The sequence below is a fragment of the Phragmites australis genome, chromosome 1 (genome assembly GCF_958298935.1).
Source record: "Phragmites australis chromosome 1, lpPhrAust1.1, whole genome shotgun sequence".
NCBI lineage: Eukaryota > Viridiplantae > Streptophyta > Magnoliopsida > Poales > Poaceae > Phragmites > Phragmites australis.
Genome location: NC_084921.1, coordinates 41,178,384 through 41,192,318, shown reverse-complemented (window position 1 = coordinate 41,192,318; position 13,935 = coordinate 41,178,384). Strand labels below are relative to the sequence as shown.

Sequence of the window (13,935 nt, the reverse complement as noted above, 5' to 3'; positions counted from 1 at the left end):
TCTCAGACCGTACTCACGCCCTTCGGGCACGGTATTCACGAGTACTGAACTCATGGATAAAATTACCATCCCTATTTGTGCTCTCTCCCTAGCAGCTTTTTAATAAACAGTGAAGGTTTAACTAGAGTGAAAGAGCAGTTTTACAGCATTGATCCACGTAGACCTTCACCCATCCAACGGGCACACACGTATAGATCAATAAATTTTCTAAACAGACTCACATATTTGCAAATTTCAGAAAAAATATATAAAAATAAAAAATCAGGCCAGCTCAGTCCTAGTCTGGGCCGATCAGCTGCACAGCTCTGCCAGGGTCCACGCGTTTCCAAAGTACCGACGGTGAATAGCCGAGTTTATTTATTTATTTATTTTCTAACATAAATATTTATTTAAATATACTCTGAATGAAAAAATTTATGAAAATAAATATCTACTGCCCTCTGAACGATAAGCAGCTCCACTTATGCTATAGGCCCTTATCATACTCCTATGAAATGGGTAGGCACTACAGCCCTAAAAAGCGGTTAACTCCGTGTATAAACAGTAACATGTGGGAACAATACTAAGTGACTTTAATTTTTATTGTCATCTTCTGTATTCAAAACAATGGTCTTTTATTACTCTAAAAATTTTATAACTTTGTTATGTATTTCATAATCCATATGAAACCTATTTTAATTGAATTTAACCTAAAAAGACTGTGTAAAATTTAAAATAAAATTCTCCAAAAAAGCTACTTTTATAACTTCTAATAATTATTAGGGCCTCAAATAAATTTTTAAAAAATAGAAAAATTCACTAATATTATTCTTATGTGATGTGATAATTTCTAAAATTATTTCCAATCCAATGTTATATAGTGAAAAAGTAAGTTTCTTTATAATGCTATATTTTTTCACCATAAATAAAAGATACATATAAATATAGCATTACAAAGGAACTGAGTTTTTTTACCATATAACCTAGGGTAGAATAATTTTAGAAATTATCACATCATACAAGAAGAATATTAGTGAATTTTTCAAGATTTTTAGAAATTTATTTGAGACCCTAACAATTATTAGAAGTTATAAAAATAGTCTTTTTTGGAGAATTTTAATTTAAGTTTTACACAATATTTTTGGGTGAATTCAATTAAAATTGGTTGCACATGGATTATGAAATATATACAAGAAGTTCTAGAATTTTTTAGCAACAGAAGATCACTGTTTTGAATAGAGAAGATGAGAGGGAAAATTGAAGCCATCAAGTACTATTCCCACATGTTACTGTGCATGCATGGGGGCTAACTGCCATTTCAGGAGACTGTAAGGCCTATCGTCCCATGGGACAGCGGTAAGGGTCTATGGCATGAGCGAGGTTGCTTACCGTCTTTTCAGAGGACGGTAAGGGTCTAACCGCTCCATGAAAGTGCGGTAGGCGTCTATTTTTGTAAATTTTTTCATCTGGAATATATTTAAATAAATATTTATGTTAGAAAATGTAAAAAAAAAAACTCGTGAATAGCCTATGACGACTGCAATCCGGTTGGTTCCTCGCGCAACCCTGCGGCCCAAGGCACTCGCACGCCGCCTCTGCCTTGGCTTGATTTCGCGTGTGCAGTGTGGTGTTCGCTATCCAATTTCTCCTGCGCGACGGTGGCAGCGGGCCGATGCCTTATCTCCGCACGAATATATATATATATATATATATATATATATATATATATATATATATATCTCAAGAATATATACCCATTTGAAAAAATTGTATGTGTAGTCTATCATTGCCTGTTTAATGGGCGAGATCTTGTTCTTATCCGTTGAACGGACGAGAGCTTGTGGGCCGCGGCACTAAATGTATTAAATAACTAGAGAGAGGAACATGTCACCCGTTTAGTGGGAGAGATCTTCGTTTTGCCCGGTGAATGAATGACAACTTTATTAATATATATTAGAATAGACATATGTACAATTATTTTTTCTAATATAACTTTGGTATACGACAATTTGAAAAATATTGCATATTCATCCCACGAAAAATGCTAGTTGTGCAAATAGTTATCCAAACGGCATCACGGAGTGGTTCATTCTATCCTTAATTTTGATTCGATGTTATTTTATAGATATTTCTTTATTTAGTTGATGTAAAAGTGTGTGAGTTAATTTTTTTAGTGAAGATTGGGAGGATACAAAATCTAATTTGTCAAACAATAGTAGTTGTGAAGCATAATTATCATATAACCTGACACATATCTTACATATGTTGATAAATATTGCATGGGACATAGAGTTTATCATCGCTGCGTGAATAGACCCTAACCATAAAAAGATGACGACAACAAATATTGGCATGTATGATACACGTAAAGACTAACCTAATAGCGTACCGCTGCTAAACCTAAAATATCTTAAGGAATGAAAATAGACCGCACTTAGGATACTTGCCATTTCACAGGGCATCGAGACCCTCCTCCTTACTGTGACGGGCCCTCTCCCGCTTCATTTCCCTCTCTGCTTCGTATGTTTCAACCGCGGCATGCTCCTATGCTGCATTACTCATACGCTTCTCCTAACGCTTCAGCCGTAGTTGCTCTTGCTATTGCTCGTACTCCTAGCATTTGTATGCTTCCATCGTCCACCGCATGCTCATGTCGACCCACCACTTCTAGTGCTTATTTTGCATCATGTCGAGCCATTCCATGAAGTCACAGATATGTGGAGGAGACTGGATAAATGAAACAAGAGAGGGGATTAGTAACACAGTGAATGAAATTGTATGGAAAGTGCTATATGAGTGATCTATGTCGCTATACCGGTAGATACTCGTATGGTCCATGTCGAAACGGGTTGTACTGGTAGTTGGCACATATAAAGAAGTATATACCATATGTGTGCGAGATGTCCTAGTTCTTGCGAAGTCTATAAGAGTCATCATAGAAGCACATTGACGGTTCGTGTAACATCCTGAGTTTAAAGCATATGAATTATAGCAAAATTCACTCCAATTTAATTTTTTTATAATTAATTAAACCAAATAAAAGCAAGGAAATATGTATATGAATATATGTATACCTATACGTATATATTCACATATATATTAAATTACCTAAGTATTCCAATTGCACTAAATTAAATTCTATTCTTCTCCATGAATTAATCGAATCATATACATCTGGTTTATTGCTTTTATGGTTCTTTGAGTGGAGATTTAAAGAAATAGGCTAAAGTGTTCTGAGTTAGGAGTCTCCAGTGTATACTGGATACTCCGGTACCTAGTGTTTTTGGCCGAAGTCTCCGAGTAAGACTCCGCCAGAGAGTCTCGGTTCGAATTAATTTTAAAAATGTCGGAGTCTCCGGGGTTCACCAAATACTCCGGTATCTAAAGAGGCCGGAGACTCCGGCAAGTCTTCGGGTCTGTTCTTTGTGGCGTTTTAGTGCTACCCGGAGTCTCCGATGTACACAAGATACTCCGGGTCAGTTCAACAGAACTGTAATGGCTAATTCTGACACTGTTCTGAGCCCCGTTTTGAAATGCCACCCAGAGTCTCCGGTGTACACCGGATACTCCGGGTTATGTCAACCAGAACGGTAACAGCTAGTTTTTGAGGGATAGCTATAAATATTCCCTCACCTCTTTGCATTGAATGGTTGCTGTTGCTGCTGAGCTACTCCTTGACAAAGTCTCTCAAAGCATTCAAGAGCCCCTCAAAACCTCTATAGTGCTTAGATTGTTGCAAGATTTGAGAGTTAGATTTTGGAAGAGAGATTTGAGTTGGTGAACCAAAATCCAATCTTTGAGCATTGAGTTCGTCGTCAAGCTTTCATTTGAGATCTTTTTCTCTTGGAGCCTCGTGCTCCTAGACGGCAAGGCGTCACCCGTAGAGCACCCAAGGATTGTGGAGTGCCACGGGAAGTTTGTAATCACCCGTTGACTTGAGTAAGAAAATCTAGCTTGATCTTTGTGGTCGCTAGGAGAGGATATGGTTGAAAGAGACCCGACTCTTTGTGAGCTCCTCAACGGAGACGTAGGCACCTCTTAGTGAGGTGGCCGAACTTCGGGATAAATCCTTTGTCTTATTTACTTTCTTGCAAGTTTTACTTGTTCTTGTCATTTTAGGGGATTTCCCCAAATTCTATTGTTTGTAAGTATTCTACTGCAGGGTGCTGTTGATAAGGTCATCATACATCTATTAGAACCTGTGGTAACACTTAGACTCAAGTAGACTTGCTTAGATTCATTTCGATTTCGCAATCATGTATAGGCCGGATAATTCGGATAAGACCAGATACTCCGAACACCGGAGTATCCGGACTCTGTTTTAATCCGCTGCTAAGTTTTAAATTTCAGAAACGCCTATTCACCCCCCCTCTTGACGACATCAAGTACATTCAGACCCAACCCGAGTGGGCCATCTACTATGTAGTACAAACCCAGCCTAGCCCAATCCAAGCCTATTTTGGCCCAACCCGAGTTACTATACCGTCGGCCCCATCGAGTTACTGTTCAGTTGGCTCGGGTTACTGCTCAGTGGGTCCCACTTGTGGGCCCTGCCTATGAATAGCACCATTTCATATTTAATTCATTGATCACAGAGTTAGAAGTCATGTTTTGATTTCGGGTTACTGCTCAGTGGGTCCCACTCGTGGGCCTAGAGGAAGACTTCAGAGAAGCCAAGTCATATCTCCTTGATCATATTGAAATCATGTTTTGCAATAATCTACATGATCAACTTAAAACTTGACCTATTATCTCATGTGCTATGTATTGCACTTTTGAACTTGTTGCAGTAGTTAAATCCTATCAAACAATTGCTATGCCTTAAAATGTCATCATTCAGAATACATATCACCCTAGGATTACCTGTCGTTATCTATATTAAAGTCGGGTGACGTCTTGATATCTAGCATGCTTAGGATTGATTACATTTCTTCAGAGATGTCGCTTTGGAATATACCTCTTCGGAGATGTCATTTCACTGTTTATCAATTTAACTCATATGTCATGAATCCTTGATTGTTGTGAATTCTGTGATGGTTGTGAAATCCTTGATGTCGTGTGGAATATGGAGGGTGAGATGAAAAAATGGGTGAAAACTGATTTGGCAGGAGCAGGTGGAGTAATCCTCCAGTCAAGGATGCTCTTTTGGGGTCTTGGATCACCTTGGTGGTGATTAATTGCCAATAGTAGATACCTGCCTCGACCGTATAAGTACTGAGTCATTGCGCGATCGCGGTCATGCTAAGTCACCCCAGTGCAACCATGTGTCCTGTTATGGGTAGGACTTGACTTTTTTTTTCCTAACCGAGTTGGACATCCTACTAAGGGGGCCTGGGGGGCAACATTGATCTAAGCGTCTTTAGGTTGTCGCAAAGGAGTTTCTACCCCAACTGATCTTGGGGGTCTACCCTCTATACGAGACCTGAAGCGCTTGATGTATCACGTAGTAGTGTCTGGCAAGGAAAGGTGATTGAGGTGTCTTGGTATGATTCGCTCCTCCGCTTGCAATGATTGGAGGCTAAGCATATCATATGTATACAATGTACAACCTCTGCAGAGTGTAACTCTATTTGAGTAGCCGTGTCTACGGTCATGGACATGCGAAGAATTGGTCACACTTTTATTAGACTCAAGGTGTGTGCGTCTTGGAGTGTGTGTGGACTAGATGTCCATGAGGTGAAGTTGCTGGTTCAATTCGCTAGGAGCTATGCGATACTAGAGGTACACTAGATATGAAGATAGGGACTGCAGAGCGAGGTGTAACCCCTCCTAGGATCGGAAAACCCTCAGATATACCTTGTTACTTGAGTTTTCTTGTTCAAACTATTTTAAAGGTTAATAGTAGAGAACCCAATTGAATACCTACATAAAACCGCTTTACGCTTAAAACTAAACCGTAAAGCCTTGTCCTTGATTCAATCCCTTATGCATTTATCAAATATCTTGAAGTAGTATATGACATGTTGAGTACTTTTCGTACCCACTCTTGCTATCATTCAAATGAGGAAGCCAATGTCAGTTACGTCGAAGATGGAGGTGTAGATGAAGAGTAGAGTTAGAAGTCACATTTGCACCCTAGCTACTTGTGTCTTTGGGTAGATGCTTTTCGCTGTGCTTTTGTTGGCTGTTAGGCCAGGTTGTAATATACGATATAGTTTGTAAATCTTTTGTATTTTAAAATCTTAATACTTTATGTATGAAGTTTGACTGTGATGCTACAACTGTTATACTATGTGTATCGGTTACTTGATCCAGGGACTGATACATTAGGCATAGAAGATCTTGTGTTTGAGTTCTTATAGTTCGACCCCTTGGGAGGTGAAAATCCTCCAATGTTTCTTGAGTGGGCTTCGTGGTGCTGAGGAAGATATTACAGTTGAGAGAGCTGAGGAAGGAGTGGTCTATCCATGGTTGAGGGTAGGGTTATTTATGGTGGCTGGGGCTGATGCATGGACTGAGTGCATGGAAAAGTTGTAGCATTGATGTTTGACAGAGATTCCCTGTGAAAGCTATTGCCTAGTGTAGTCATTTCATTCTGCAAAAGTTTAGGAAGGAGTTATTATTGCCTCTCGCGGGAAGGGTGGTTCAACTAGTGCAAACCATTGAGTTTGTTATCGCCAATATATTCCACGTAAGGCATTCATGTGCCATATGCTACGTGTATCGTACTATTATTGTTGCAGTTTATGAGGGTATTGTCAATTCAGTATGACTAGAAGCAATGTATCACGATGTACTACCTTATCCTTACGTAATATTTTATTGTACCATGTTGTTTGTAATTGAATAAGTTGTACCTTGTCATGTAACATTGTATTCTATTTACATGCGTACTAGTGGTAGGGTTCGTAATGTGAATGGTTTGATGTGGAAAGTTGCAAGCCAACAATTATTTACCTGACAGGACGACACCCCTACCCTAGCCCCTGCCTCTAGCACACTTTCACCTATGTGCTGACGTTGGTTTTCACCTTAATGTAGAGTAGGTTTCAGAAACTGTACAGTTGTCAGTGGTGCCCCAAATAGGCCGTGCAGTCTAGCGAATAGACTTTTCGGTTCTACCCCTAATAGACCGGTGCAATCTAGTCAATAGGCTTTTCAGTGCTGCCACATCTATCCACTACCAACATGAATTCTTGTGTATAAACAAAACCAATCGATTCTGTACTCACACATCTCCTGACCTTGAATTGAATCAAGACACTGGTATATCCTTATCCTCCCGATGGCCCCATCGATCCACCACCTCTACACTCTCATTTAGACATCTATGGTAGAGATTACTATGGAAACCACAATATTTTTCCTTTCTCTTTTTGGCCGTCATGTCGGCATGGAGATGACAATATAGTCCAAATTTATGAGCATTTCGGTGACACAGGCTATCGATTCTTCCATTGTTCATATTTTAGAGTATGAACAAATAATACTCATTTTCTTTCATATTATCTCAACACTATTTACTTATATTATCTATCACTTTTTTCAGATGGATGATTATGGGTTCCAGTACTGTATTGATCCACAGATAGAAACTACACATTTAAGAATACATACATCACCTTCATGTCACCATCGAGGAGCTACAGGAACAATTGCGCAAAGAGAGCCAGAAATGTTAGAAGATACTATATCCCACCTCGCATGGCGGGTTAGAGGAACAACTGGGAGTAATATCAATGTGTTCTAGCTGTCGGCAGAGGATTTGATTTCGTATTTGATTTGTAATATTTTTCATTCTCTAACACATGTTAGGTAAAACACCGGTACACCACTAGGGGTATTGTAATGCCATCGTTCATTCGGTCGACATATTTATTATGATTGTTATAGAATGGTCATTGTATGAGTCAATGGTCCGAATAGAATCATAAAACAAAAACACGGTACATAAAAGCTATTATGATAGTAACAATAATATAGTAGCATGAAGAAAGACAATAATAGACAATAATATAACACTATGAAACTAACAATGACATAGCTGCCTACATGTTATGTCTCTTCTTAGAGACGAGGCCCCTGATCGCATCCATCCTCAGGACCCTACGCCTCCTCGCTCTCACCTGGTTAGCTGAGTATGTCAGGTGGTCTGGTGGAACGATCAGTCACTCAGGCCGTCCAACGGGCGGTGGAGTGGCATACTCGTCCTGGGAGGGCTACGTGTCCGGGAGTAGCGCACTAGGTAGCTATGACACACCGAGCTCATTGCTCTGTCTGGAAATGAAGTCGTACTCAGGGACCTGAGTAACATCCAATGCCTCATGCACCACAGGTCCACCTACCTTACAGATCTGGCTACACAGGTCCAATCAAGCCATTGTCAGTTCTATTTTGCAAATCATTAATTGTCATGAGCATCCTAGCATGCTGGTCATATATAAGGTATACGTTCGACCGAGCACCAACAGTTATCATCCTCACACTGTATAGAAACTAATACCAATTGCTGGTATTCTCACTCTTCACAAATGCAAAGGGCAACGATACAACTTGGTTGTTCCCATCAATCCCAATAGCAGTTAGGATATGTCCCGTGTACTTGTCAGTAAGAAAAGTACCATCAATACACATGATATGTGGCAATACTTGAAAGCTTTGATACATGCTCCTAATGCGAAGAAAGATCACTTTAGGATGTACTTGTTAGGTTTGAACAACAATGAGTATTTATCAATACCATAATATGTCCTCGGGTTTCTTCGAACAATGGTCTGTAGTAAATGTGGCAGATTGTCATATGACTCTCCATAGGTCCCGAACCTCATCTCAGTTATCTTCCTCTTCGCCCTCCATGCCTTGTTGTAGCTGATAGTGTATTTGTACTCATCTTCAATTTACTGATTATGGATCCTAGTTCGTAGTTCAGGTTATTTACAATCTAAGGTACATCACGTTGGTGACAAAGGCTAAGGTGATGTTACTGTGGCTGGGCTCAAGTTCGTCCATCATACAAGTAGTGTGGTCGACCACAATCGACACCTCCCAATAGTCAACCCACTTCCCTTGAAGCCGTGCACCTGCCACATGCAACCCGTCTTCATACGCTTGATATCATATTCCTTCTTACTTGACTTCACAATATAAAACTGTCATCGAAGCGATATCGCCCATTGAGTCACTGCATCTTTCATAGCTTGACTGGTAGAATACCTAGCACCCTGGGTCACCTCATTCTGCGTATACTCTCAGTCTACCTGATTCCCTCATTCACCACAAGATTGTTGAAGTTCGGATTGTTCCAGTTCGCGGGAACAGGAGCATCGTCCTCATCATCTAAGATGTCATACTCAGGGGATTCGTCAGCCTTTAAGATAATCCCGCTCTGTCTGTTCAGTTAGAGAAGAGATTCGTTCTCCCTTGTTTGTCTCACCCATCGGTTCAGTCAGATATTCTGATGAATGTGCACCATCCAGATCGATATAATCCTCATACTCTTTCTCATCACCCTCCTCCACCGCCTACCCCGCACCTTTCATCTCCCCCACCGCCTCCTTATTCTTCTATTGCATAAGCAACATAGGAGACCAATCTTTATACACAACATCCTATAGTTACCTCTTCCATACTGAATCAGCTCAGCTAGGATGAGGAGTAACTCCTCAATCAGGATAAGACTGTGTATTTATATCTGTTTATATACATAGGAATAGACTCTGTATTTGTTCAACTAGGATGATGTCTGTATCCACTCAACTATGATAAGGAGTCACTCCTCAATCAAAATAAGATCATATATTTACATCAGCTTATATAGATAAGAATAGTAAATACAGATAAATAAATATTTTTTTTCTAAAATTAGAGACATCTATCGAGCTAGTCTAAGAAGAATTCAGCAAACCAAACACACAAAAGTTCCCGTTCCGGTTCGGTTGGTTCGATGCTGTTGCTGGCGCAGTTTTCTCACGGATCATTTGTGAGCTTGCTGATAGAGACCGGAATGGGTTGGCCCGTCCCGGGCTCATATTTGCGTGGTTGGTGAGTGTCGACCTCTCTCGGAGCACATAACGAAATCCATCGCAAACATCACTGCAGCTTGATGGGCACATATCGACATCTTCTCTTGCTTGCGTCTGTGCCAAAGAAAGACGTACGACATCCATTACTGCTTTCAAGATAATGGAAAGCATACCGGGAATTTTGTGTGTTTGATACACGACTGATCCGACGTATGCGTTAGACAAGTTTCTTGTACAAGCCGCATTTCCCAATTGTCCTATTACATAAAACCCAGAGCAACATGTTGCAGATGCCCAGATCTATTGTACTTGTACACACCACTGCTGAGGAACCAAGCATACGGGAAGAACATTAACCAGCCCGCTGACCAGAAATGTAATATCCACTGGAGCAAAAGATTCCAAACGATTGCTTCCTTTCCTAGTTACGGTTCCTGATGAGTTCTGCTATGCAATGAAGACGAGGGTTGATGAGATGAGATCTCATCTACCTATCTGCAGCTTGCTGCTTGGAGTTGGGGGCCACCCACAGCTCTGCAAACTTCATCACCTTGGAGATGCTCTCCAGCACCTCATACGGTGTGATGTCGCCCATCACAACCACCTTCTTGTTCTCCAAATCTACCTCAAACGATGTAACACCTGCGCACAAGGACGAGAAGGCACGCCATGAATTAGCCAATACGTACTGCCAGTAAACTATTGTTGATCCAACTGACGTGACTAAGAAAGACATTGATTTTGGATCTGGTGAGTTCTGCACACTAGTAAGTAGGCCCTGAAAGAATATGAATGAGATTTTTCTAGAACACCGACCGAAGTGAACACCCATCGACAAGTGTAACCAAAGCATGAGGAAATGTCAGGAAGACGCTTTCTTTTCTGCTCCGGCAACGAGCCGCCTGAGTGCTCTCATGCTTCACGAACTTTCCCTAGTATCAGCGCCAAATCTTGGCCACCGACTGGCTGTCTCACCTAAAGTTTTCAAGAAATGGTAGGCACCACCGGGCAAGGCGAGCATGCACATGTGCACAGTACAAGCATGTGCCGGGGCATGCTTCTGCTTGCCCGGCTGCCTGCACAACCGAAACGACACGGCGCCAAGTGTGATCACGAACAGCGGATGATCACTGGATTGTGATATGTAACATGCTCAAGTGTGCTTCAGGCAGTAGCATGTCTGTGTTCACTGTTTGCCGCTAATCAGAAACAGGGGGTTGAAGACTTGAAGTCTTTTTTGGGGCTCGTTTCTTGGAGTACTAAAATGATTGGGGGCGCGCAAAGCCGCAAAGGTCGTCCACCTCGGCGCATTTTTCTTGCTGCGTCTGACGATCTTGACCGGGGTCTCTCGTCGCTGCTCCTGCTCCGAATGCTTCCGACCTCTGCAATTCTCTCTGTCCTCTCTGAGACACTGCTCGCACCCCCAAGACGCTCCTGTGCTACTACTGGTAGTCTACGGTTAAGAAAATCTTTCCTCCTGTACATGTGTGCCATTTTCTCACCCCAGTGATTACTTCGAGATCCTTAGATAGTATATCAGTGTTTTGCTTTACCAAGGCTCTATATTTGAGAAGACTTTATTTCCTTACTTCACGTTAGATTTTGAGTTTGACAAGTGGCTTAAATCTTAAATTAAAATATAAATAAAACAGCTCACCTAATACTCTTAGTTGTACCCACAACTTCTAACTCCACAGATTTCTAGAGTTAGTTTAGTTCTAACAATTCTTATATTTAGAGTTCTACCAAACATATCCTTATAAGAAATGAATGCTTGACTACGCGCCAACATTGGGGAGATGTTTTTTCCTGTCTTTTTGAAATGAAACATCGACGAGATGTTGAAGCAAAGAAAGAAGCTGCATTTGAGCTTTGCTGCCAGTTTACTCCAAGTATCACCTTTCCTCAGATCGTCAAGTAATTGCCGTTCAAGAGAAATTGGATCACAGAAGTACTGCTAATCTTACAGTAGTGCTCTAAACTTACACAACCGTCAGAAATTTCACTCCCAAGAGTAAGATAGGAATTAATAAATATGTGAGTTCAAAAGGCCACAAGTACTGGTAAGGGAAATAGCAAGAAGGGAAAGGGAAGGTGAACAACTAATCGAGTGTGGTAAGTGGTATAAATTTGCAGTTTTGTAGGTCTGGTAAATGAAAGTAACTTTATGTTAGCATGTACTTTAACATGCACCCTTTTAGCCCTATGACCTATCGAAAGAATCTGAACACTGTCCGAAAAATGATTGAAGAATCGGTTGTCATACCGTCCATCTTGGAGATGTGCTTCTGAACTTTCTTGGCGCATCCATAGCAGTGCATGGACACCTTCAGCTCCACAGTCTGCATCACGCACCAAACAAGACATACGCAACAGAGAGCGTATTAGTTATCCAAGTGAGATGAACAATGGTCAACATGCTCTGCAAATTAAGGTATCTAAGAGGAGGAAGATTTCTGCTACTCTACTTACCTTTGGCTCTAGATGGAAGGCGAGAGTCTTGGCAGCTCCAGCGACAAAATCCTTCAGCTTCATCAGCTCTTCCAGCTGACTGCTCACCAGGGCCTTCCTCTCGTTGGCCTCGTCCTCGTCTTCTTCCACGGAATGCATGCAGACGCAGGCGTTCGTGCACAGGGAGAGGGAGAAGCAGTCTAGAACCTTGTCAAGACCCAGCTTCCTCCCCATCTCTCTCTCTCTCTCTCTCTCTCTCTCTCTCTCTCTCGTGTGTGTCTAGTGAACCTGCGAAGTTGTATAAAAACCACACTGCAAAGTGCAAACACCCTTTTAGAAAGCCACAAGAATTTCCCTCTCGTCAAGATTGGCTGGGACCTGGGATCTACTGGTGATGCACATCACAGGGCGTATGTGAAAGGGCACAGCTTTGCGTGAGACGAGACAAGTATGCGAGCTGAGCTAGCAGTAGCAGGCCAAACAAAGTACTGCTGGAAATGAGGCAAAGAGAGGAGCATACGAGCATATATATAAGCTGGAGCAGTATTGAAGTGGTGTATTACTCAAAAGCTTTGAAGCAACTTCCGAGAAATATATAATCATCTTTGGTTCGGTGCAAGACAGAGCAGCTGGCACCGGTTTGACGAGGAGACAAGAGGGCAAGCTCTCCATGTGACACTGTGCTTGCTTATTGGCGCCGGAGGAATTATGCATTCGAGAAGCACATTTTGCAGTGTCATAACTAGCCAGAAGATGATGTAGCAAATACTGCCGTACAATGCCTTGATAAAAGCTTAGCAATATAATAGATTCAACCACTCACCAATGAATGGCTGGTTAGACATCAGGACTCACAAATTGCCGCATCCGTGCCTTTTCATTTGTGCACATCGGTAGATATAGATACATATACTATTGGGCCTCTCATTCGGTGGGGAATTCGCGTCAACGTTAGATGAGCAAAAGGCGCACGTACAAGTAAGACGGCATCAATTACCATATAAAACCACATCCGGTTGCCCTTACGCCGACGAGAGGACAATGTTTAAATTTGGTCGGAGAATATGAAATTCCCCTAGGTCGCCTTCACAGACGTATGCCATAGCGGTTGTAGGCCACGACTTTGCAAGCGAGGACCTTTTTAACATTTGGTCTTTGCAATATCAATATGCTTGCAACAACGCATCAAATGATAAATTTATGTCAGTTTGCTATCAAGACTCGTCAACTCGACACAAATTAATCGAAAACGTTCCTTTCTTAATATAAAAGATACACAATTCTTTTGCGTGACATTTAATCATGAACACAACATTCTTGGGCTGTCACCTTTTACTTTCCGAAAGCGTAATGCACATCGGCCTCATGTGAAAGGATCCGAATGTGCTCATCCGGTTAGGCCATTTAGCATGACTAATCAATCGCTGAAGTTTGTAGTTACATGCGGCATCCCAATCGCTCCAGCTTTGGTTAACAGTGCGGAGCAATATGGTGGTAGGCCTTGACGATTGGACTGTTCGCTTGGCAGGGTGTATGAAAAGCA

The 13,935-nt window shown here is 41.4% G+C and overlaps 1 protein-coding gene across 1 annotated transcript; it reads right to left on the bottom strand.

The window, feature by feature from the left end:
* Positions 1–10,056: 10,056 nt before the first annotated feature.
* Positions 10,057–13,241, bottom strand: LOC133919476 (protein SODIUM POTASSIUM ROOT DEFECTIVE 2-like). The gene is made up of 3 exons (XM_062363880.1): positions 12,414–13,241; positions 12,208–12,283; positions 10,057–10,583 (listed from the first exon to the last, which is right to left on the bottom strand). The coding sequence occupies exons 1-3, from the start codon at positions 12,624–12,626 to the stop codon at positions 10,429–10,431; spliced, it is 444 nt and encodes a 147-aa protein (XP_062219864.1). The 5' UTR covers positions 12,627–13,241; the 3' UTR covers positions 10,057–10,428.
* Positions 13,242–13,935: the final 694 nt, after the last annotated feature.